This window comes from Eutrigla gurnardus (assembly GCF_963514095.1).
Source record: "Eutrigla gurnardus genome assembly, chromosome: 15".
Lineage (NCBI taxonomy): Eukaryota > Metazoa > Chordata > Actinopteri > Perciformes > Triglidae > Eutrigla > Eutrigla gurnardus.
Genome location: NC_139938.1, coordinates 20,396,471 through 20,420,116, shown reverse-complemented (window position 1 = coordinate 20,420,116; position 23,646 = coordinate 20,396,471). Strand labels below are relative to the sequence as shown.

Here is a 23,646-nt window from a genome sequence, read left to right as displayed (position 1 = left end):
CAAAGACAAAAATAACAAAAATGTGGACTCTTTTAGGCTGTTAGTAATGCTTATATGATCTAATAAGTTTTATTTATAGAGCCTTTCAAAACAAAGTTACAAAAGTTCTTTTTCAATAAAAAATTATCAAAAAGTTTTACAGCAACTTTTACATGCAGCGGTTAAACTGATGAGGAGAGAGAGAGAATGAAGTGTGATGTCACAACATCTGAGATTATGATCTTAAATCGTATTTTGGGAATATGCTTAGTTTGCAAATCCTTAATGCTCTCGAGTGTAAAACATAAAACATGTTTGTTTATTTATTTGTGCGTTTACAGAACTGGCACGAGGTGGTGAACCGGGCGAGCGAGCACACGACCTTCAGCGTGGTGTCGGTGAAGGTCACCGCGGACGTCAGCGCTCAGTGCAACGCGTCCAGCGACATGGGAACCGTGGCGAAGGCCTTCAGCATCAGAGCCAGTGAGTACTTACTATTACCACACAATGTACACAACGCTGTATTTATTGTGTTTATGTTGTTGGTGTTTATTGTGCGTTTTCTAAAGTTTCGTTCTCCTTCAGTTCCCAGAGTCACCTCGACCGCTCCCTTCTCTCCCGGTAAGGTCCATGGTGCTGGAAATCCTTGAAAACACTTGAATTTTAGTGTGGTGTTTTGAAGGTTTGAAAAGTGCTTGAAATGTGTGTTCTATGTGATGACATCTATGATAGAACAGAGAAAAGAAGATCTCCATATTTGAGGGACTGAAAACAGCATTTTCTGACATTTCTTTATGAAAAATGACTTTTGATGATGAACAGATGATGAAAATAGTTGGTGATTATATTTCTGTGGATCTGTTAGTGGAATTAGTTTTCCTTTCATTTGTGGTCCTTCTGTAAAAAGCTGTCTCCAAACATCATGTTGGTTGTTTAGAGGACAATAACATCTCATTTAATGTGATAATAATAAGTAGACTGAATACTGAGGATTGGATTGATACAAATATGTAGTTTACCACAGCTGGAAGGTGCTGGAAAAGCATGGAAATGCACCTTGAGATGCTTGAAGGAACCCTAAAGATCGTCGCTCTGCAGATTTTACCCCCTTTTTTTTGGGTTTCTTCTTCTTCCCACTTCAGTTTCTGTCCGGGACAATGAAACACGTCTGCAGAGGATGAATTATTCATACGAGGAATGTCTCTTTTAGTTTGCCGGCAGATCTTCGGGACGGCCTTCGGGCATATTAAATATTCTGTTTGAGAGAGAGAGAGAGAGAAGAAAAAAATCATAACACCAGCAAATTCAAGCCCAGCAACACTTCTTTAATGATACGTGGAGCGAACGCTCTGCAGTGGTTAGAAAGGAAAAACAAACACTATTTGTGTTTCCCAGAATCGGTTCAACAAATATAAATAAGTGACGGGTTTTTTTCCAGACGTGTTGAGGTTTTTTTGGTGCCAGGTGAAAATTGGGGGGGCATCGCTTCATGCCGTTAAAACCTTCACGAGACCTTGGGGGGACGCAACGGGCAAATAAAGAGAGACCCTTACCCACAACCACTAAAAATACCAGTGATTGTTGACTTAAGTTATTAGGGTCTGTATCTAAACACTTGGGAGAGGAAGCTTCTTACAAACTCTTAATAAAGAGCTGCAGATCTACTTTAAGGTGAATTACATCACTGTTTTATGTTCTATGACATATTTGGAAAAAAAACTGGCATCTACTGACTCAGTTTTTGTGGTTTCAGCAGATTTAAAAAATGGCTGATGTGGATAATTTGTTGCAGGAAAAGCAAATAAAATCCAGACAATGAGGCTTAAAGCTGACAATTCTAATGTTGGAGTCCCCACAGTAGTAATAGTACATTGATTTCTGTCCATCATCATCACTGAGTTGCTGTGCTGCATGTTTGATGGCATTAAAAAGACTATAAAATAATCTGAAAGCGTAATAAGTGAAGCCTTTTTTAAACCTGCATTCTTTCTAATAGCCAACAGGGGGACCCGACTTCTCCTTGATTTATTTCCTTAGTTAGCGTTGCAGCCGTGGGTTTATGGTCTCAATCTCCTCCTAATAAATAAATACGTCCCGTAGTTCTCGCCATTCGCTTGCCAGATACACTATATTATACTTCAACATAGTGAAGTAAAAATGAAGCGTTTCCTTTTGGGGAAAAACAGAAACTGAATCAGCAGAATATAAAGTGTGTCGCCTCTTTTTGTTTTGGGGAAAATAAGAGGAAGAGGAAGAAAACCTCAGCTTTTCATTCTGGATGGATAAAATAACCAAATATAAAGCTGGTTATTGAAGTTAAATAGTCACAGATGCTGCACAAAATAAATGACATTTTTTTCGGCCACTTTAATAACAAAGTAAAATCTGTAATAAACATAATTTCATGCCCAGCCAAAAAGTTCTTATATGAAGAAAGAGCTGCACTTCGTTTAATTGGCCACTAATGAAAAAAACATTTAAAATAGTTCTTCATTCTAACGTTATTGGTCTCTAATGAATCTGTCTGTCTCTCTGTGCCTGTCTGTCTGCCTGCCTGTCTGTAGCAGAGGGCAGCGGGGTGATCATCGTGGTGATCATACTGTGTCTGCTGCTGCTCGCCGTCCTCGGCAGCGTCCTCTACTTCCTGCACAAGAAGGGGAAGATTCCCTGCGGACGCTCGGGGAAGCAGGAGATGTGAGTGTCGCTTTGTTTTCTAAATCTGTCCGATGAAGAAGAAGAAGCTTCTTCCTCCTCTTCGTCACAGTCGTACAAACGCTTGGTGCTCCTTGATTATCCTGAATGCAACACGCTGTAGTTTATTTTTATCATCCTACATGCAGCTTCCTGTAAACATTCACTTCAATACCAGAATGCATATTAATCCACGACTGAAAATAGTACCTGAAAAAACACGAAACGATGTCGCCCAGCCTTTTCAGAAAATATGAGTATATTTGTACGACGTATTCGGGCCACTGTAGGAAAAAAAAAAAAAAAACGGAGCCGAGAGAGGGGGGCAATATTCAGAGAAAAAAGTGGCAAATTTTCCACTTTATAAATATATCTAGCCGATATATAAACAAGTTGCTTGGTTCCGTTAACACTGGATGTTTGCCGTTGCTATGACAAGTGAAAGCAACCGCTAGCATCTTAGCCCAACCACCCCAAGATGACAGTTTGGACTCATATAAATAAAACCAACAATAAGCGTCAACATCATCACCCTAAGGACCTTAACGAGACGTTGTCACACGTTTCATTAGAAACATAAATGTACATTCATGGGAAGTTAGCTAGCATAGATGCCGGTTGTTAGCATCGTAATAAACTCGCAAATTTGCGACATTTTTTCTCTGAATGTTGCCCCCCCTCTCTCAGCTCCGTTTTTTAAAAACGATTATTATTTTCTACAGTGGTCCTAATATGCTATCGTATATTTGAGACCTTTAAAAAAAAACAACATTTCATTTAAGGAACTTGCAGATTGCAGAAATGTTTAGAACAAACTGGTTTAATATAACAATGTTCAAATTGAAATCATCGTCGGTTATCTGTGTTGTTTTCTGTGTTTGTGTCTGCAGCACCAAAGAGAAGACCACCAAAGATGACATCGTCGTGGAGATGAAGACCAACGCGAAGAACGAGGACGCCGTCCTCCTGAAGGCCGTCAACGGGGAGAGGAAGAGCCCCAGCGAGCAGGTAACGGTTACATTACATAATAAGGGTTTATTATTGGGATTATGATCTGGGAGATGTAAAGTTTGTCCTGAAGGGAGACAGGAAATACAGAGCTGTTTTTAGATGGGTAACATGATGCATCATGGGTAATAACACAGTCTTTCTCATCAATTAGTCAGCGGTTATAAAGCATGTTGAGTGTTTTAATTTAATGTGAGAATGTGGATGTTTTTAAATGATCTTCAAAGAGGCCTGAAAGTAGACATTGTTTGATTTTTCTGCATCAAAAATGGTTACTTCTATAAAAACAGGGAACACAAAAGTCATTATGTGTAGACATTTGAATTATTCTGTCATTTGTTGTGGAAAACCCACCTTTTTGAAAATTGCTTTTCCGTGATATTATTTGTTTGTTTTACTTTTTGGTTCTAAATGTTATTTTATCGTTCATAATGCTGTTACCATTTTTTTGAAGTACTATATATAAATATATTGATTATTCACAGAAAATGTGTTTGTTGTTGTTGTTTTGTATTATGCCACTAGGGGGCACCAAAGTCATACAGTGTTTTAAATGAGATGTTCGACAGCCGACTTAGCTTAGCACAAAGAGTGTAAACGGCTAGATTTAATCCGTCCAAAGGACACAAACAGATTCAACACTAACGTGAGATTTTATTCCCCTTTAAACAAACAGATTTTGATGACTTTTAATTTTCTGCCCTCCAGTAAACGTCGATGGCGTGCAGCAGACGGCAGCACACATGAAGCCAGCAGTCAGAGAGTGTGTGTGTGTGTGTGTGTGTGTGTGTGTGTGTGTGTGTGTGTGTGTGTGTGTGTGTGTGTGTGTGTGTGTGTGTGTGTGTGTGTGTGTGTGTGTGTGTGTGATGCTCCCACTGATCTGAGATCTGCAGGGTAACACTCAGCCCCCCCCCCCCATCATGCTTGTGTTCTCAGCAGTATTCAGTACTTTTACACACACAGGTATGTACAGATGTGTATGTTATTTTGAATTTTTTTCCCCACATTCATTTGTTTTCTACTATTTTCCTCAAACTTGTGTTTCAGCTTCTTGGCTGTTTGTTCACTGTGTGTGTGTGTGTTTGTTTTTGTTTTTTTAAGAAAGTGTATATATTATATATATTTTGTTATTTAAGATATTTTGGCACTCTGATTTTTTTTTTCATTTCCACGGTTAGCGTCCGGGTCATGTGCATGTTGATCCGTGTTCACGGGGGTCCAGGTGGACGTTTTCTTTTAAATTTAGGAAACGGGATGTGATGTCAGAGACCAAAATGGCGGCTTCTTCTTTACTGTCTGGTTCACAGTCGCACGAGATGAAGCTCACTGGCGTGTTTGCTCAACGCCAGAAATCGATCCATTTTTTTTCTCCCAAAAAACGAACAATTCTGAGGCTTTAAAACGCCGGATAACCATAATAATATCTAATACCGCCGCCAAGCCCTCGTCCTGTTGTAAATACGTGGTAGTGTACAGACCTGCTAGAGGTCACCTCGGAATGTTCCCGAAGGTCAAAAGGTCAAAGAGTTAGTGATCTGCTGTGCCTGTTTTTGAGAATGCATCATACACTGAATTTGTTCTGTTCCTCTGGTTTGTTTGTTTTTCTTTGTGAGAGCTCGAGGAAGCGTCCCGGTGTGTTTCTGTGCACGTTGTTTGGTACGTTTCTGCAGCCGTAGACGTTTCCAGGCCGTTTTCTGTTTCTGTAGTTTAGAGAATCAGCTGTTCAGTCGAAGCTGCACAGGAAGCGTTTAGTTTGAATCCCTCCGTGGTGACATGATTCACTGTGGAAGGTAAAGAATACATCTGCAGCGTTGTATCATCAGCGTAGCATTCAACTTTATTTTGGGGGGAAAGAAGAGAGAAATCCTTGATGGATGTTTGGAAACGAGGAAAGGGAATTTAATGTTGTTTTGAAGGTGTTTCCAGAATCTTTAAAGATTCAGCAAAATATAACATTTCTGGCTACAGTTTTTCTTTTTTACTCCCTTTTTTCTTCACTATGTTTATATTGTTGACCGTGGTACAGGAGTTGTTGCAGGAAAAAGAAGATTGATATTAAAAAGATACGTTTGGGGAATGGTAGTGTATTTTGTGCTTCACATTCACACTAATGAACATTTTAGCTTAATTGGACACATTTGTTTGGACTAGGGAATATCACCATTTTCTTTTATAAAATTTGAGATTCATTTTTAAACATCAATAAGTAAATATTTTAGTTTTAGAAGATACTGTTGCCTCTCGAGTTAAAATGATGTATCTGGTATATTACCCCCTAAAATATTTCATGATTGGTATTTTAAAAGAATTAAACAAGAAGAAATAAACAATCTGCAGATTCTTGAAATACCTTCAGAACAGCAGTAAGTGTTTTAAAAAGATTTTCGGGGGGTTTTAATTCATATTTGAATGTAACAATAATAATTTCTCCAGAAACACATCTGAAACGTGCAGCAACACCGGGACGCTCCTCCAGAAGCCGCGTTGTGAATACGATGTTCCGATTATTGCTCATTGTGTAGGTTGTCGTGAGAAAAAGAGACATTTTTGTTGCTGAGAGCGCTACGTTTTTTTGTTTTTGTTTTTTTTGCCCAAATGACTTGCAACATTAACAATATATTTTTCTGAGATGTCGAAGCAGAAATGTGTACGCGGGACGTCTTCAGGGCACGAAGCCATAACACCGACCGTAACTCTGCACCTCGTCTTTCATACGACTTTAAATATGACATTTCTGGGTTTGTTCTTTTTCTAATTGTGTGTAAATTAAGTACTGTGTCTGTACATGTGATTCTTTGATGCTTGCGTTCTTTTTTTATTTTTATTTTATATATTTTTTTTTTTTGCAAGAAAACAATGCCAAATAAAAATGTTTCTTTAAAGAGATTTTTTTTGTCGTCTCATATATATATATATATATATTTCTTTTTGCAGAGCTATGAAAGAGTCCTTTTTCCTTTCTTTTTTTCGATTGCCCTCGAGAACAAACAGCGAGTTCAGTGTGCTCCACGCTAGTTAGCACGCTCACAACGAGGAGAGACAGGAAGTGGGAGCGCGGCGTCCAAACCGCTGTCAGCACGAGCTGGAAATGACAGAAGCAGCAGCTCATATTTCCAGCTCACATCTGCAACAAATCCATGCACCTCTGCAAAACCTCTCACTGCAAAACCTATCAACTAGTCTATTAATTTAGTATTCAGGGTTCCTCCACCTTTTCTTAAGTCAAAGTCAAGCACTTTTCAAGCATTTCCAGGTGCATTTCCATGCTTTTCCAGCACCTTCCAGCTGTGGTAAACTCCATATTTGTATCAATCCAATGGTCAGTATTCAGTCTACTTATTATGTCACTTGTTCATCACATTAAATGAGATGTTATTGTCCTCTAAACAACCAACATGATGTTTGGAGACAGCTTTTTACAGAAGGACCACAAATGAAAGGAAAACTAATTCCACTAACAGATCCACAGAAATATAATCACCAACTATTTTCATCATCTGTTCATCATCAAAAGTCATTTTTCATAAAGAAATGTCAGAAAATGCTGTTTTCAGTCCCTCAAATATGGAGATCTTTTCTCTCTGTTTCTCTTCTTCTCACAAAATGTTAGGGATATTTGGCTTTTCGGGTGAAATTTATGGAAAATGTAAAGAGTTCACCCTATAGTGATATTATTCAAGGATTTCCAGCACCGTATCAACCCCTGAGTATAAAGCGTAGAACCACAAAAAGGATCCTCAAACGTAGACAATTTAATACTTTTGCAGACTTTTTTCCACCGCGACACAAACCCACACAGATCAGATCAGTTAAAGAAAATACTGTTTAATTAAAAATCTTAATGGCTTAGGCATGAAAACATGGCAACGCAACAAAAGAACGCTGAGGATATTAAAAAGACAATAAATAAAAATCATATTTACACAGGCAACGATGAAGCGATGAAGACAACTTTTTTCTTTTTTTTTTAGTAGGCGAGTTTGTATTGAGAAAGGCGAGCTACCATCGATTTACACACACACACACACACACACACACACCATTAACCAGTGGATCTGACCCCAACACACACCAGCGACTGAAGGGAACGCGTGTTGCTTTAAGACGCTTTTTTGGTTTGAGGCTAAATTAAAAGAGACTTCCGCCGAATCACAGCGAAGACGGAAACCTCAGATTCTCCAACCTCAGTAATCAGCAGGGACGCCATCAATGTACAGATATGAAGTTTATTACTCATAGTTTGTAACTTATCGTCCTACATTAATGTGCATGTATGCTTCCTTTACTACTTTAGTTAAGCACACTTCTGTGTGAGTATATATTCTACATATTTCAAACCCCTAATTTTAGAAGAAAGATTTGCAAGCTTGACAAAGACCAGAATCAACCAGAGAGGGCGCCACCGCAATATTTGGTTTGAATCCGATCACTCGCATCGATACATTTTATTAGATAAAAGCAGCCTGTGTACGATCGTGTGAGAGGAAACATGTCATCGTATTAGGAAAGTGCATGCATCACATGCACGTATTAACTATTTTTAATTCTTTTTAATAATCCCACGACACGTCGACAGCAGCAGAGGTGCAAATATGGCGGCGCTAAGAACCAGGATGTGATCTAATATATGATGTCTGCAGCCCTAACGGCAATACAAAACAAAAATTGTAACATGACAGTGTGTATCTATGTGTGTTTGTGTGTGTGCGTTTGTGTGTGTGTGTGTATATATATATATATATATATTTGAATTATTAAAAAAGTACCTCACAATTGCAATAAGTCATACAAATAAGAAAAATGTTGCATTTATTTTTTAACAATCTGTTTAAAATGGTGTCAAAATTCCGTAGTTTGTCCACTAGGGTCCACTAGCAAGGTTTTTTGTTTAAAAAAAATGCCCATTTAGTAAATATCCTGGTTCCAAATCCGTCCGTATCGATGTTTTATTTCTTGAACCCCTCAGATGTACATTTGTGTATCGATTGGTCAAACTGCACTTTTAATTTAATGTTTAGTTCACGGTTCTGGTTCATCTGCTGCTGGCGTGTGCAGGTTGGGATTATTGACAAAAGGCACATTGACGTGGTTCTGCAGAAATCAACACTGATAACTGAAGATCCGTTTGGGGAAAAAAGATGAAATTGCACTCGTAGTTAAATGTGTGTTTTATATGTGAGCGTGTTTCTGGGTGTGACAGCTGCGCGTTATTGGTCCACTGGAAAGAATTCTAATCTTTACTTAAAAGTTTCTTAAAAGCCTACAAATAGCAACGATCAGCACTTAAAACCCGAGTTATCGTGTCGCTATCACATAACACAAAAATATTAAAAAAAACGCAAATCCAAATTGAGAACTTTTTCATCTCAATCTTTTTTGCGTCACAAACTTTTTTTAAAAATCTTAAATAAAAATGTTAAATCTAATGTAATCTTAACAATAAGCGAGACAAAAATCCCATCGCTGGAATGTCTCCATAACAACATGAACATTATATCATCTGTACTTTTGTTACATTCAAACCCCGGCTTATTACTGAACGCCTGCTCACTGGAAATCCCTTCAATCTGATTGGTCAGCTGCAGATCAACGTGGATCACATTAACGTGTGAGAGGAAATCTTAACGGGACGTGTTAAACGGTTGGTTTGGGGATTTGTCTTTGGAAGTGGAGCGAGTTGAGTGAGGTACTTGTACCTTTTCAGTCAGTGTATTACAGTACAGTACATGACCAGACTTTCCTTTATACCTGGTCTACGACGACCCCGGATCGGATTAGTTCGTCTTTGTGTGTTTTTAAAGGGTTAAGTTCGGTTTCAGGAACGAACCGATCGAGGCACCGGCGACTTGTGAAATGACTTAATATGAATTGTTTAACGGCTCCTGCAGGACATCGCTTTGTCCCGACGTAGGTGAAGTACCTCATACAACCCCCCCACGTCAAAACAAATCCAAACTATCCCTTCAAAGTCCTTTTTTTCTTATTAGTAGAAAACTATGTGAGTATACAGAAGCTTTTTAGAGTAAATGAACCAGCCTTCAGTGTCAGACCACCATCAGACCAACGGGGGAGGGGGGGTGTCGGCAGGCAAATCATGGAGTTATTAAATGACAAAAAAAAAAACTTCTGAACATCCCGCCCACTGTTAGTACTACACAACAAGTCACGAGAGCACTGTTAAACATTTGAAACTTTGTCGTTTTTTTCGTCACAGAGCCGTTGACGACGAGAGCGAAGGCCACGGCGACGCATTTCTACACGACACGAAGCCCCGCGATAAACTGCACCGCAACTGAATATTCACATTCATCAGCATCGACGTACACACACACACACACACACACACACGGCTAATTCGACCCCCCCGTCGCTACATATTCGTACGCCACAAGAAGCCCGTAAAAAAGCACCAAACTGAACGGGCTGCCGGGTCGGACACGGCGATCCTGCAGAGGTTTAAGAAGCTTAATGAGGAAAGGGGCCGAAGGGAACCAATGCCACGGCACGAGTGGACCTCGTCAGCGTACGACGGGGGTCAAAGGTCACGTTAAAATGCTTCTATTCTCCGTGTATCCTGCGTTCAGGTCATATCAGGACTCGCCAGCCTCGCCTGCAGCTGCTCCTTTAAAACCCGACTGACGGCGAAAACAGAAAAAAAAAAAAAACGATTATGAGTAAACCAGAGATTTTGAGGCTTCAATGTCAAACACTTTCACACCAAAACGCCACTTAGGGAAAAGCAAGTAACACCTGTCGCACTTCTCCTAAGACTAAAACTCCCAGATGATGATGTCATATGACGTGAACGCAGCACGGCGACTCAGCACGGCGACTCAGCACGGCGACTCAGCACGGCGACTCAGCACGTTTGTGGCGCTGCAGGAAAAGTGCTCGTTAAATGCTATCCACGATAATGGCACAGACGGGTACGAGACGGAGACAGAGAGAAGGGGGCGTGGCCTGGAGAGAGAAAGGGGCGTGGCCTGGAGTGCGACTATGTGGCGATGTGGGCGGCGGAGGGGATGGTGACGAACTCGCGCAGGATGTTCTTGGCCGTCTCCAGGTTGTTCTGGGCGATCATCAGGGCTTTCTGGATGTCCTGGATGGAGTAGCCCTGGGAGACCAGGCATTCGATCTCCCCGTTGAGGGTTTGGCTTCCGGGGTCTGCGGGGAGAGGGAGGGAAGGAGGAGGTGGAGGAGGAGGAGAAGCAGAAGGAGGGGAGGCGGAGGATGTGCTGGGGAGGTCCGGCAACGGAGCCGAGTATTCGCGGTTCACGGGCCGAGGCCGCCGGTCGGAGTTGGCTCGCCGCGGGAGAGGTTTGGGGGGTCGCTCGGGGTCGACAGCCGCTCCGAACATACCTGGAAACACACAGGTGAGCAGACGTCGGTCAGGGCGGTGGGAAACATGCTGGATTTAAGCGTGTGAGTTGCAGCAGTGATGTCACGACGGCGTTTCAAATACTGAATACTGCCCCCCTCTCTTAAAACAGGAGACGATCCTTAAAAAGCATAAGAGTAAGGAGGGAAATACGTACCGGATTCTACTGCGCTGTCGATGCTGAGAGTGCTGAAGGCCGCCGACGGACCGACGATCTCCGAGAGCGTTCTCCTGGTGGGGGCGGGGGGGATGACGGGTCGGGGACAGTCGTACTCGTAGATATCCTCCTCGCTCGTCTCCTCAATCTTGTCCTGAGGAACCACGGCCGGATGTTGAGGGAGTTCTGAAAAACAATAGACGTAGTCGTCAACACGCAGAAAAGTAATACAGCAGCTGAGAAATGACTTTAAATCAATGATGTGATGTGAACGTTACCCGGCTCCGAGGCCTGTGGCGTCTCCGAGGAACCCGCCTGGGCCTGGATGTTAAACATGGACTCGTAGACTTGGGGGTCCTCGGAGTCGCTGTCAACCACCTCACTGCTGGGACGAGAGGAGAGAAAGAAAAATATTAGATTTCCAATGTCCAATCCACAAAATCTAGTCCGTTCTTCAAAAAAAAAGGTCAAAATAAATAAATAAATAAAGTTCTCTGCCTGTAACTTCAATTAATATTAATTTTTTATTGAAAATATATATTGCATAATAAGGGATATATTTCCATGTTTCTAAAACATTTAACTAATTAAACGTCTTCTTTTATGTTATATAAATAAATAAAATGCCTTTTTAATCTGCATTTTTCCATCTCTACACTCACAATCACTTTTTAATTAACTAATGTTACATAAATTAACTTCATCAAAGCAACAAGCCGAGTTAACGTAGCTGCCTTGGATTCACATCGTCCCTTTTAAATTATTTACCCAAATATAATTGCAAGTGGAGGTAGTTGTGAGTTTAGGAATGAGACCTCCATAGACAAACAAAAACTGAGGCTCCAGAGCCCCCTGGTGGACTAATCACAGTATTGCAGTATTTCCATCCAGTATTACGGTTTGCACCTTTTTCAAAAATAAACTGTGTGATTCTCAAAACACAAATGAGGTAATATAAAGTACATTTATACTGACAGAAAATAAATCCCAAATACAATTTATCTCTGTCACATTTTAATTTGTTGCCCCGGAGATTTGAGGAATGCCTCTGAAAACGTCATCTTGTTCTCTTTGCCCGTGTTCCTACAAAGGCAACATTTGTGCTGTATTATTATACGGGTAATTGTAAACCTTGAGACGGGGCAGATAGCGGCTATCAAAGGGCTGCAATCCCTTTTTTATGACCTCTCCTGTCAGACATTTAATAAATCCTTCATGATCATTACAGGGCAACGAATGACCCGAGGGGGGGGCTGTCTACCTGATGTCATTGTGGTGGTTTGCCGGTGTCGGAGGCGGGGGGACCAAGGAGCCCGTTATGACCCAGGGGGCCCCAGAGGCCGGGAGAGAGGTGGGACTCATGTACTCGTTCTCCTCGCTGTCGGACGACGGCTTCTCCCCGCTCGACGCCGCCGACAGAGATCTGTGTACAGACATGGAGCATGATGGGACTTTTTTTTTATACCCTTTTTCAGGTTCTCTCACATTTGAGACCAGCGTACCTCACAGCCAGGCAGTAGACGGCGTTGGTGGCCGCCTGGGGTTTGCTCGCCTCCCCGACGGCGCCGTTGCTGCTCTGAGAGGTCGGGGTCATGGCCGGCAGGGCCTTGGTGGCGGGACGCGGGACCATGTAGTTGGAGGCCCAGGCGGGCTGGTCCGGGGTGGAGGGCAGCGGTCTCCTTTGGAGTCTGGAGTCCTGGCCCACCATGGAGGGGCGCTCCGGAGGGGGAGGAGGGGGCAGCTCCCTCAGGGCCGGGGGCAGAGGTAGAGGCTTGTCTCTGTGAGTGGCCGCCATCTGCAGGACGGAAGGTGAAGATGATGATGATGACACACACACACACACATCCTTTAACGAACCAGCGAGGGTTTACCTTGGCCGTGGCTCCCTGAGCCTGGGGGCTGTGGGAGCCGGAGGGTCTCTGCTGCAGGAGGTCCAGGCGGGGGGGCACCGGAGGCAGCTGGGACACGGGAGACGGCGGGCGCTCCACCTGCAGATTCAGAGACGTTGCATGAGTTAAATGATCTCGATAGACCTGTAAAACCCTTGTTTTGACCCTCTCACCTTGGTGCAGGCCATCCTGCTCATGACGAGGTGGTCCTCCATGCGATCGTCCTCGTCCTCGTCGTTGCCGGCGGCCTCCGCTCTGCTGGACCCCTGGAAGCCGGCGAAGGAAGCCCCGCTGGCCTTTGGGTGGAAAGGGTCCACCACGATGGGCTCCGTGCCTTTGATCTCACAGCGGCAGAACGGGCATCCCTGACCCTCCGACTCCTGAGACACACACACACACACACACACACACACACACACACACACACACACACACACACACACACACACACACACACACACACACACACACACACACACACACACACACACACACACAGAGAGGAAGCAATTATTATCAAGTTAAATCTGAAAAAGTTAAATTCTCAATCAATGATTTAGTAACAATAACATTTTTGTTTTGACACTCATAAAAGTTAAAAAGCATAGTCTCCTAAAGGTCACACAGGTCATGTGATCCGTTTCCTCCAGGATCACAGGTGTAAGGGGGCGTGGCCTGGAGAACAAAGGGATTTGTTTGGAGGGCGAGAAGAAACAAGGTGCTTCTGGAGTTATTAGGGAGAAAATAACCTTTTCCAGTGTGAAGTGAACATAGAAATCAGTGTGATTTGAGGAGAACTTCTGAGCAGACCACTTGAAATCCAGCCAATTCTACATCCGGTGAGTTTGATTCTTTTGTTTTTGCACTGCTGATCCTGATCTTTTACATTTAGGAAGGAGGTTCTCCCGCTCGCTGCATACAAAGGGAAGCATGCAACTGTTTATTTATACACTACAATATGATAAATACAACCTATGTTTTATATATTTGCTATATTCAAAATTTAAAAACCTCATTTGAAGGTTTGGTAAGCCCAGGCTGTCAGGGAATTTCCTCATTTAAAATGATCTGAATGAATAACTTTGAAATGACAATTATAACTAGGATTAAGAGTATTTCTTAGAATAAAGTGGTGAATTTATAACGTGAGCCAACAGTCGTACTGATACTGATATACTTAATCTTTTGTAATCACTAACCCCCTTCCTGTTACTGCCATCAATGTTAACACTCAACAGTTCTTGCAGACCTTTCAAATTAAAAGCCTAGAAGTAAAATAGTGAATGCTGGAGGGGAGAGCTCGTACTGATGGGGGAGTTTAAAAAATGTTTGTTATGCTGAATTAATCAAGACGACAAACTAATACAGAGGAAGTTCTGCTTTAAAATCAAACGCCATCAACGTGTTTAAACGAGCCATCGGGTCAGAAAGCCATCAAACTTCGACTTAAATATGAGGAAATATAAAAACGAGGAATTGAAACTTGGAGGCGCAGACAGGAGTCGATGCAGGGAAGCAAAGCCATGTGTTACTGTTAAGCCACCTTAAAAAAAAACCCCATCAAGATGCGTTTAACGTGAAGGCTATATTTAGAACGTTATCTTCAGTTTACCGTGCCGTGAGAAAACAACACGGTCTGTCTTTGATGGGGAACTGAAACCGCCGTCTCTGCCCTTTTCAAAGCCACCAGAATAAAAACTAACTTCACCTCCCATAAACTCTGGTGTTGGTGGTCCGACGCTGCCTCGGTCAGTTGGTTACCTGGTGAGTCTGATCGAGGCATTAAAGCAAATTACTGCTTTTTGTGTGGAAAAAGTGGAAGCTGGTGGCTTTTGGCGAGAGCAGAGATGGATACAAACTCTCCAGCTTCCCATCGGGGAATGGTTGTCACACGTACACTTGAATTTATATCATTTCTTCTTATGGATGAGTACAACCCCACTTCAAAAACACCCGAACTACCCCTTTAAACCTGGTTCTCTCTGCAGTTGAGGTTAAGAACGGCCACTGAGCTTGGTTTTAAACACCTTCAACTGGCGGATCCGGGACCCCTAGGGGCTCCGCAGAGTTACTGCAGGAGGTCCCCGAGATTATTTAATCCCAAACTTAATTTCTTCCAAAAATGTAAATATATCCAAATTTACACATTAACAAGAATACAAACTATAATAAGCAAGTATAATTCGTATTTATTCAATGTTAATGCTTCCCTGGCCAGAAAACATCCTAATAAAACTAAAAACCGTCTCACCTGCCAGGCAGTCAGACAGGAAGTGCACATCAGGTGTCTGCACGGCTCGATCTTCACGTCCTTGTCGTTCTCGGCGCAGATCTTACAGAGCTGGAAGGTGGAGCCCATCTCGCAGTACAGCTCGTACTGCTCCTGCAGGGAGGTGGAGGAGGAAGAGTGGTTTTCGTATCGCACAGTCTTGACTTTTCACAGAAAACGAACGAGCGGAGACGAACCTGAGTAACTTTGATGTGGTCTTGTGGGGACGGTTCACAGAGGCCCGTCAGGTCTGGGTTCTGAGTACGACCGTCTGGGAACAGATAGCTAGAGAACCACACACAGAATAACGGTTACGTATCCGAGGATCCCTTTGATCTCTCAGCTGATTGATGTGCATTTAAACGTTGACTTCCAAACACTCGTGCAGTTCCTAGTAACGCATCTGTGATGTGGTGATTGTTTGATATGGATCAAAGTTGTATTTACTCTTTTATTGTTTAATTACAATTAATCCAAGTTTAAGTCAAGCTGCCGTCCTCCACCGAGAAGCAAGACACACATTTTTTGTTTTCATCTTTGTCGGCCACAGTTGAGGAATGTTTGATTTTGTTATTTGGGTTGCAAACACAAATTTTATTTTTGTGGACTTTAACGAGACAAAAACACGCCTTCAAAACGGCGACCAAGCAGAGCCGATTATAGGAGTCATTATTAGGAGTGTGTTGGTATAGTTGACTAACAATGAACCCTTAAACGTATAAGTCGGTGCATTGACACCGCGCAGCAGCGCAGACTCACAATCCCTCTCTGTATCCGTCAATGAGGGCCTGGAAGAGCGGCTTGTTGTGGGGGATGGTCTGCAGGATGTTCCCGTCGGCCGTCACGTAGCCGATGGCCCACTGGCCCAGCCGGGTGCAGCTCAGCCTGAAGATGTAGCTGAGGGAGGAGAGGGCAATCTCAAAAAACACAGTGCATCCTGGGAATTTTTACTCCTGGTTTTTTTTAGAATAATGTAATTCTTTTTTTTTTCATTCAAATGTTTTATTGAAATCGAAATTGGAGTACATAATACAGCAAAACATTTATATACTGTACATATTTTTTGGTAAAAATAATATTAAAAATAATAATTATAATTATATATAAAAATATAATTATTCTAAGGGGTTTTTTTTGTGTCTCACCTGCCGGGTTTGTGGATGAACCTGTGCAGTCGAGCCTTGACCTCGTCGTAGGTGAGGAAGGCCATGTACCCGGGGTGTGTGACCGCCAGACTGTTCCAGTTCCTTAAAAGAGACGACCATGGCTAGACCGAACACACACACACACACACACACACACACACACACACACACACACACACACACACACACACACACACACACACACACACACACACACACACACACACACACAGAGGAAGCAATTATTATCAAGTTAAATCTGAAAAAGTAAAATTCTCAATCAATGATTTAGTAACAATAACATTTTTGTTTATATTTTATATTATATTTTATTGCTTTGTTTCAGCAGTCGATTGTTGTTCTGTTGAGCTATTTATTTATGGTTAGTATTTAGTTGTAATAATTACATTATTATTGTTTGATTGTTTATTCTAAATGTTTGTCTATCCAGATTAGATCTTTGATAGTATTTTCGTTTTGCTAGTTATTCGTTTAGTGAAGATAAACCAGACCAAACCTTTTTTGGTGTGTGTTTTGTTTTTGTAAAGGCTAAATAATAAATAGACTTATAATAGGAATAGTTATAGGTAAGTAGAGAGGGTACATGTGGGTAGGCGGGTCTTTGTAAAGTAAGTCTGAACGGTTGGAAGGGCGAAGTGAGGATGGGGGTCTGTAAGAGTGATTCTCACTCTATGCTTATGCAAAAAAAAAAAGAAAAGAATGTATTATTATTAAAACTGAGCTTCAAACTATTTAGTTGCAGCCCCGTTTGAAAGTAAGCTGTTTTAAATAGTACTTTATTTCTGGAGTTGCGCCTGAAAGAATTTGTTTCCTTTAACTAAAAACGTGAGAAACGCTTCGTTGAATAACCTCACTGATCCGTAGCAGAGCGCTGTCGTCGTGGCGAGTCTTACCTGGAAGAGTCTGGTGAAGATGTCGAACTCAAAGACGGAGATGTAGTCGTTGCACGTGAGGTCGATGGTGGACTTCAGCGCCATCGCCTCCAAGCCGGAGCTGATGGGGTGAAACTCGTGGAGAGCCTGGCGAAACGTCCTCCACGGCACTATGGTCCTAAAACACCAACCAGAAACAAACATCAACTTCTGAATATTTAAAAAAACCTATAATAACCTAAAGGTCAACAACTCACTTGTCCCCGAACGACCTCCTCCAAAACTCGGCAGCGTCGGCTTTGGTGATCCTGAAGTTGTCGCCCTGAAATAATCCGTTGGGGAAGATGGCTTTGAGCTCGGCGAGCATGTGACTGAAGATCAGAGACAGCTTGGTCAGGTTTCGCCTGAAGTGAGACGGAGAGAGAAACAAATACGAGTAAGTTCCAATATTCGTACAAATTCAAAGATCACAGGCATTTTAATTACATGTGTATCAAGCAAATCGCTTGATTAAATTTGCATTAAAAACTTGCAAATTTGCCACTTTATAAACATGTATCTAGCCGATATGAACGAGTTGCTTCGTTCCGCTAACACCGGATGTTTGCCGTTGCTATGACAACAAGTGAAAACTACCGCTAGCATCTTAGCCCAACCGCTCCAATCAATAAAACACCCATAAGATGATTTTGCCTCATATAAATAAAACCAACAATAAGCATCAACATCATCACCCTAAGGACCTTAACGAGGCGGTATTACACGTTGGATTCATTAGAAACATAAATGTACATCCATGGGAAGCTAGCTAGCATAGATGCCGGTCGTTATAGACCTCCGTTTTTTTCTTTTTCTACAATGGCCATAATAATTTCTCTCTAAATTTTCAGGATATCTTTTATTATTCTTACTGCTTTCTCTAATATGCTTTTCAGTCATACAGAACGTCCACTTACTTGCTTAAAATATCTTAAATGCCATGAAATATTCTGCTTTATAATAGCAGAATATTTGGTGGCAGGTACATTAATAAACCGAGTTGTTGATGCGGAGCATCTGTGAGGAAATGCTCGATTTAAAAAAAGAAATCTGAGGGCGTCAGAGGAAGGATGGGCTTTCGCTTAGTAATCACTTTCTGAGAAATGGAGGAAGTGGATGCCGTTGTGAAATAGTCATGCATTGACACTACATTTGAGAGATTTTTTCTTTAAATATGTTGGATTTCATGACAGTGATGGAAAGTGTAGCTAAAGTTCTTAGCGACCTTATATGGCCTTTTAATTAACAAAAAAATATGATAAAGAGGACAGAGCAGTATCTTTCAGTACAGCTGTTATCTGACCTGTTTAAACTGTTTAGATTAATAGCTGCTCAAAAATGACTTTCATGTGTTTTACAATGTATAACTATCTAATAATAATTTATAATATGCGTTTTTCTTAGTCTAGTTGGAAAAACTAAGACGGTAACAGAGCGAGGAGTCTTTTGACTCCTATTCCAGGGTTCCTACACCTTTTTCCAAAGTCAAATTCAAGCACTTTCCAAGCATTTCAAGGTGCATTCCCAGCACCTTCCAGCTGTGGTAAACTCCATATTTGTATCAATCCAATGGTCAGTATTCAGTCTACTTATTATGTCACTTGTTCATCACAGAACCTGAATAAAACCGAACTCCTCTTCATCCCAGGGAAAGACTGCCCTCGCATGGACCTGTCGGTCACTGTCGAGGGCATCACAGTATTGCCGTCGTCAACTGCGAGGAACCTGGGTGTAATCCTCGATGACCAACTATCCTGCACCCCCAACATCACTGCTGTGGCCCGATCCTGCAGATTTGCCCTCTACAACATCCGCAGGATTCGGACCCTCCTCACAAAGGATGCAACGCAGCTCTTGGTCCAAGCACTGGTCATCTCCCGCCTTGACTACTGCAACTCTCTCCTGGCCGGACTCCCGGCCTCTGCGATTAAACCATTGCAGCGTATCCAGAACGCTGCAGCACGCCTTATCTTCAATCTACCCAAATTCTCCCACGTGACCCCCCTCCTCCGTGACCTCCACTGGCTCCCTGTTGCAGCACGCATCCAATTCAAGACGATGACACTGGCCTTCAGGGCCATCAATGGAACGGCACCTGCCTACCTTCAAACACTGGTCAAACCTCACGCCCCGAAGCGAGCACTTCGCTCCTCTACTTCAGCTGGCCGGCTGGTACCACCATCGCTGAAATCAAACAAATGTCGCTCAGCAAAGTCCAGACTCTTCTCTGTTCTGGCGCCTCAGTGGTGGAACGAACTCCCGACTAATGTCAGGACAGCTGAGTCATTTGCCATTTTCCGAAAAAGGCTCAAGACTCACCTGTTCAGACTTCACCTCGACTAGCATGACCCACTAAAACACCCTTACCTATAGCACTCTGATCGTAGCACTGTTGCTCTTAAGGTGCTACTTTACTCAGATGAGGACCTAACACTTGTTCTATTTTTAGCTCTTACTTTATCGGCAATGATTCGTTGTGGTTTCCTTGTTTCCTTCTTTTGACAAATGTACTTATTGTAAGTCGCTTTGGACCAAAGCGTCTGCTAAATGACCTAAATGTAAATGTAAATGTAAATCACATTAAATGAGATGTTATTGTCCTCTAAACAACCAACATGATGTTTGGAGACAGCTTTTTACAGAAGGACCACAAATGAAAGGAAAACTAATTCCACTAACAGATCCACAGAAATATAATCAACTATTTTCATCACCTGACTACGGACTAAAAGCATTTAGATGAATCTACCTATTTTAAAACAACAACAACAATAAGTTCAACACTCTGCTGTAAAGTCATGTAATACATAATGAATTAACTTCCCAGATTAGATTTTATTGCTTAGAACCAAGAGATTTGCTTCAGTCAGCAGCAGCGCTGGTGATCCAGGACCCGGCCTACCTGGGCTGGGAGTTCTCCTCGTACATCCGCTCCTTGGCCTCCTTGAAGAGGCTCATGGTCTGCTTGGTCTTGTTGGTGAGGTTCTCCATGACCACGCGGAAGTACTCGTTCTCCCCGAGGATCTCCATCTTGCCCTCGTACCGGGACAGAACGGTGCGCAGGTGCTGGTAGGTGTCCGGCAGCAGGTCCAGGATGTAGGGCGGACTGTTCTTCAGCGCCACCTTGGGGTTCTGGCACAAACGCACCACCTGGGGAGGACACACAGGGAAGACTTGTGATGGCCTGAATTATCCAAATCCAAACTTCTGTGAACTTCACCAGCTTCCACACATAGTCTGCTTCATTCAGATTAATGGAGTCTCAATCTAGTTGTACAATATTTTCCCGAGGGATTTTACTTTTTGCTCGTGTACAAGAGAAGAGACGAGGGTTTGTTTCTCCACAGTAATGTACAGTAGGTGTTAATCAATAAGCTGCACGAGGCTGTGTGCGTGGTTAATGTTTGCTCTGCAACATGACAATTTATAACAAAGCTCTTGTTTACTTTTAAGGCCTGCAGGAACAGAGTTCCGTACAACAAATGTAAACGTAACGCTTTTAGTGTTTGCTCCAAATTAACGATCTCAGACTTTTTCTACGTACTTAAAAAAAGGTCCTATTTCTCTCAAAATTTGCGCACAAATTTGTTTCTTAAATTTTGTGTCGGCACGTAATCACGATGCTGATTAGACGGCATTATTAGTGCACGGGTGTCCCTCGGCCTGGTTAACAATAAAAAGGCCGCTCTATAAATGTGTTCGTTGACTTGCAGGAACGTCCACCAGAGCTTTTTATTTTATAAGAATTTGGCACAACAGCATAACAACACATGTAACCACACACGAGACCAGCCACAGATGATGCAACGGTCGGTTTGCTTAACCAAAGAATTGCTGCACAAACTGTCAGAAAACGTCTCTGGGAAAGCTCATCTGTATCTTGACCCGACTGCTCTTCCTTGTAGTCTTTTTATGACTACAACCTGTGCAATAATAATGCCATCTAATCAGCATCTTGATACGTGCCACACCCGTCAGGTGGATGGTTTTATCTCGGCAAAGGGGGGGGGGGGGGGGGGGGGAGTTCTCACCAACATGGATTTAAACATTTCTTTTTAGAGAAATAGGCCTTTTTTAATGTATGTAGTAAAAAGTCTGAGATCTTTGAATCCAGCTCAGCAAAGAATGGAGCAAAATAAAGTGTAGCGTTTATATTTTTGTTCACTGTATTATTACACTATTGCCAAAAATACAGTTCTACTGCAAGGCTACTGCAACACCGTATTATCACCAAGTCCTAAGTGGAAGCATATGACTGGAGGTTAAAAAAAAAAAAAGTTTTTAAAACCTCCAACAGCTAAAACGGATCAGTCAGCGCCATGTGACATGAAGACACGTCGTACTGTAGTGTGAACGAGGCCGGCGTCCTTCTGCAGTGTGTGTGTGTGAGTGTGTGTGTGTGTGTGTGTGTGTGTGTGTGTGTGTGTGTGTGTGTGTTCTCTTATTGTCTAATCTGATATCAGCATTGATTCTTCTGACTCTGGCCCTCCTGATATTAATCTCTCTTCACGTCATCTGCCACGGTCTACGTTCTTCTTCTGTCTAGCTCTCAGTTGAGATCGTGGAAAAGATGAGCAATACGCAATACCACACACACACACACACACACACACACACACACACACACACACACACACACACACACACACACACACACACACACACACACACACGCACACGCACACACATCCTCCCACAGACGAGGTGTTTCCACAAAGTCATCAACAGATTGATGTCACTGTGTGACATAATTATTATTATAATTCACTATATTAATTCATTATACTATTATTATATTCCCAATTAGATGATCCATTAGCAACACTATCATCCTCAAAATGTTGGGGGTTTAAATGTTTCAGACCATGTAGACGCCTCCGTAACTTAATGCTTTTATTTGTTGTTATTATTGTTTATCTATTTGGATGTCTGAGGCTAACTCTAAAGATGTGCTTATTAAATGAGAATCTGCAGGTTGTGGCTAAATGTGCATTACCAGTTAATATTAAAGTCCAGATGTTACGTTAATAAGTAAGCAGATGTTTGCCCCCTATAAAGGAGATTAGAAGTTATTATTTTCTATTTATTTGGATGCCTGAGTGTAATTCGAAGCTAATTAAATGATTACCGGCAAGTTATGTTAACTGTGTATTACTAGTTAATAATAAAGCCTACAAGTCCAGATGTTACAGCTGTTTCCCCCCTGATGATAATGCTAATAAGGGAAGTTAAGAGTTAATTCTTATTTATTTTTTCTCGAATGGAGCTACATCTACTTATATCTGACACACTAAACAAAGTGACTCATTTTCACTTCCATGTTTTTGGTGTTTTGAGGCTAAAAACACACACACTCGTATCAATAATACCTTATCCATGAGTTTCCAGCATTTCTCCACCATTTTCTTATCGACCACCGCCGGCTGGTGAGGCTGCAGAGGCTGCTGGTGGGGCTGAAAGGCGTCCTTCATCAAGCCGATGAGACCGGCGCCCCTCCTCGGATTTCCGGCCATTAATTCGGGGGTTTTAGCCCCGGAGGTTGAGGGATTGACCAACCGGAGAGGAGGGGGGGATTATATATATATATATATATATACTTTTCACACGTTTTCTTAACGAAACAACCGCCCCGTGTATACTTAACGCTAGTGATGATTTAGTCATGCAGAGGCTGCTCCGAGAAAAACAAAAAAAGAAAAAACTGTACGCGACGCGGCTAACGCTAGCTTAAGCTACATTTGGGGAAAAAAAAAAAGAGAAGAAGAAGAAAAAGCCTATTCTCAGTTTAATTCCGTCGCCGGATAAAAGCCGAAGACATACTCGTTGTGTTGTCGTGTCAGACAGACAGCTAGCTGTCTCTCTCTCTCTTCTCGGCGAAAGAAGTGCCCCCTTTCCCCTGAGAAATCAACCCGGCTTACGTTAAACTCGGGGTGTTAATAAAGCCACACAGAGCGATCAACAAACAGGTTGTGTGTGCGGCACTTCCACCAGCAGAGTAAACACGGATGTCCGGTCCGCACCCCTTCGAAATAAAGGTCGTCAATGAATATGAAAAAAAAACTGCGATGTAAATACGAATTCTTACTAAACTAAATGCAACAATATTGTAATGTCAAAATGCTTTTGTGTAAGATAACAGTATTTATTGTTCTTGTTTTTATTGAATTATTTAATGTTTATATTTATAATCACATTTAT

At 42.1% G+C, this 23,646-nt stretch overlaps 2 protein-coding genes across 3 annotated transcripts in view; one reads left to right on the top strand and one right to left on the bottom strand.

Moving 5' to 3' along the window:
• mcama (melanoma cell adhesion molecule a) overlaps nt 1–9,003 on the top strand; it is a 39,917-nt gene extending 30,914 nt beyond the window's left edge. Inside the window, exons 12-16 of the mRNA XM_084029341.1 lie at nt 321–462; nt 565–600; nt 2,544–2,673; nt 3,561–3,678; nt 4,387–9,003. Of these exons, the coding sequence (XP_083885467.1) occupies nt 321–462; nt 565–600; nt 2,544–2,673; nt 3,561–3,678; nt 4,387–4,389 (429 nt within the window). The 3' untranslated portion in view covers nt 4,390–9,003. The remainder of the gene's footprint in view (nt 1–320; nt 463–564; nt 601–2,543; nt 2,674–3,560; nt 3,679–4,386) is intronic.
• On the bottom strand, nt 7,488–23,423 carry LOC311026036 (E3 ubiquitin-protein ligase CBL-like). Of its 2 annotated transcripts, none has more exons than XM_084029339.1 (15): nt 22,818–23,423; nt 20,351–20,598; nt 17,667–17,813; nt 17,431–17,587; nt 16,517–16,638; nt 16,131–16,268; nt 15,569–15,656; nt 15,354–15,485; nt 13,276–13,482; nt 13,085–13,201; nt 12,716–13,008; nt 12,475–12,636; nt 11,492–11,598; nt 11,214–11,399; nt 7,488–11,037 (listed from the first exon to the last, which is right to left on the bottom strand). In XM_084029339.1, the coding sequence occupies exons 1-15, from the start codon at nt 22,959–22,961 to the stop codon at nt 10,673–10,675; spliced, it is 2,613 nt and encodes an 870-aa protein (XP_083885465.1). In that variant the 5' UTR covers nt 22,962–23,423; the 3' UTR covers nt 7,488–10,672. The 2 variants fall into 2 exon arrangements, with proteins under 2 accessions (XP_083885465.1, XP_083885466.1); XM_084029340.1 differs by having other exon boundaries at nt 11,492–11,595.
• Between the last annotated feature and the right edge of the window lie 223 nt (nt 23,424–23,646).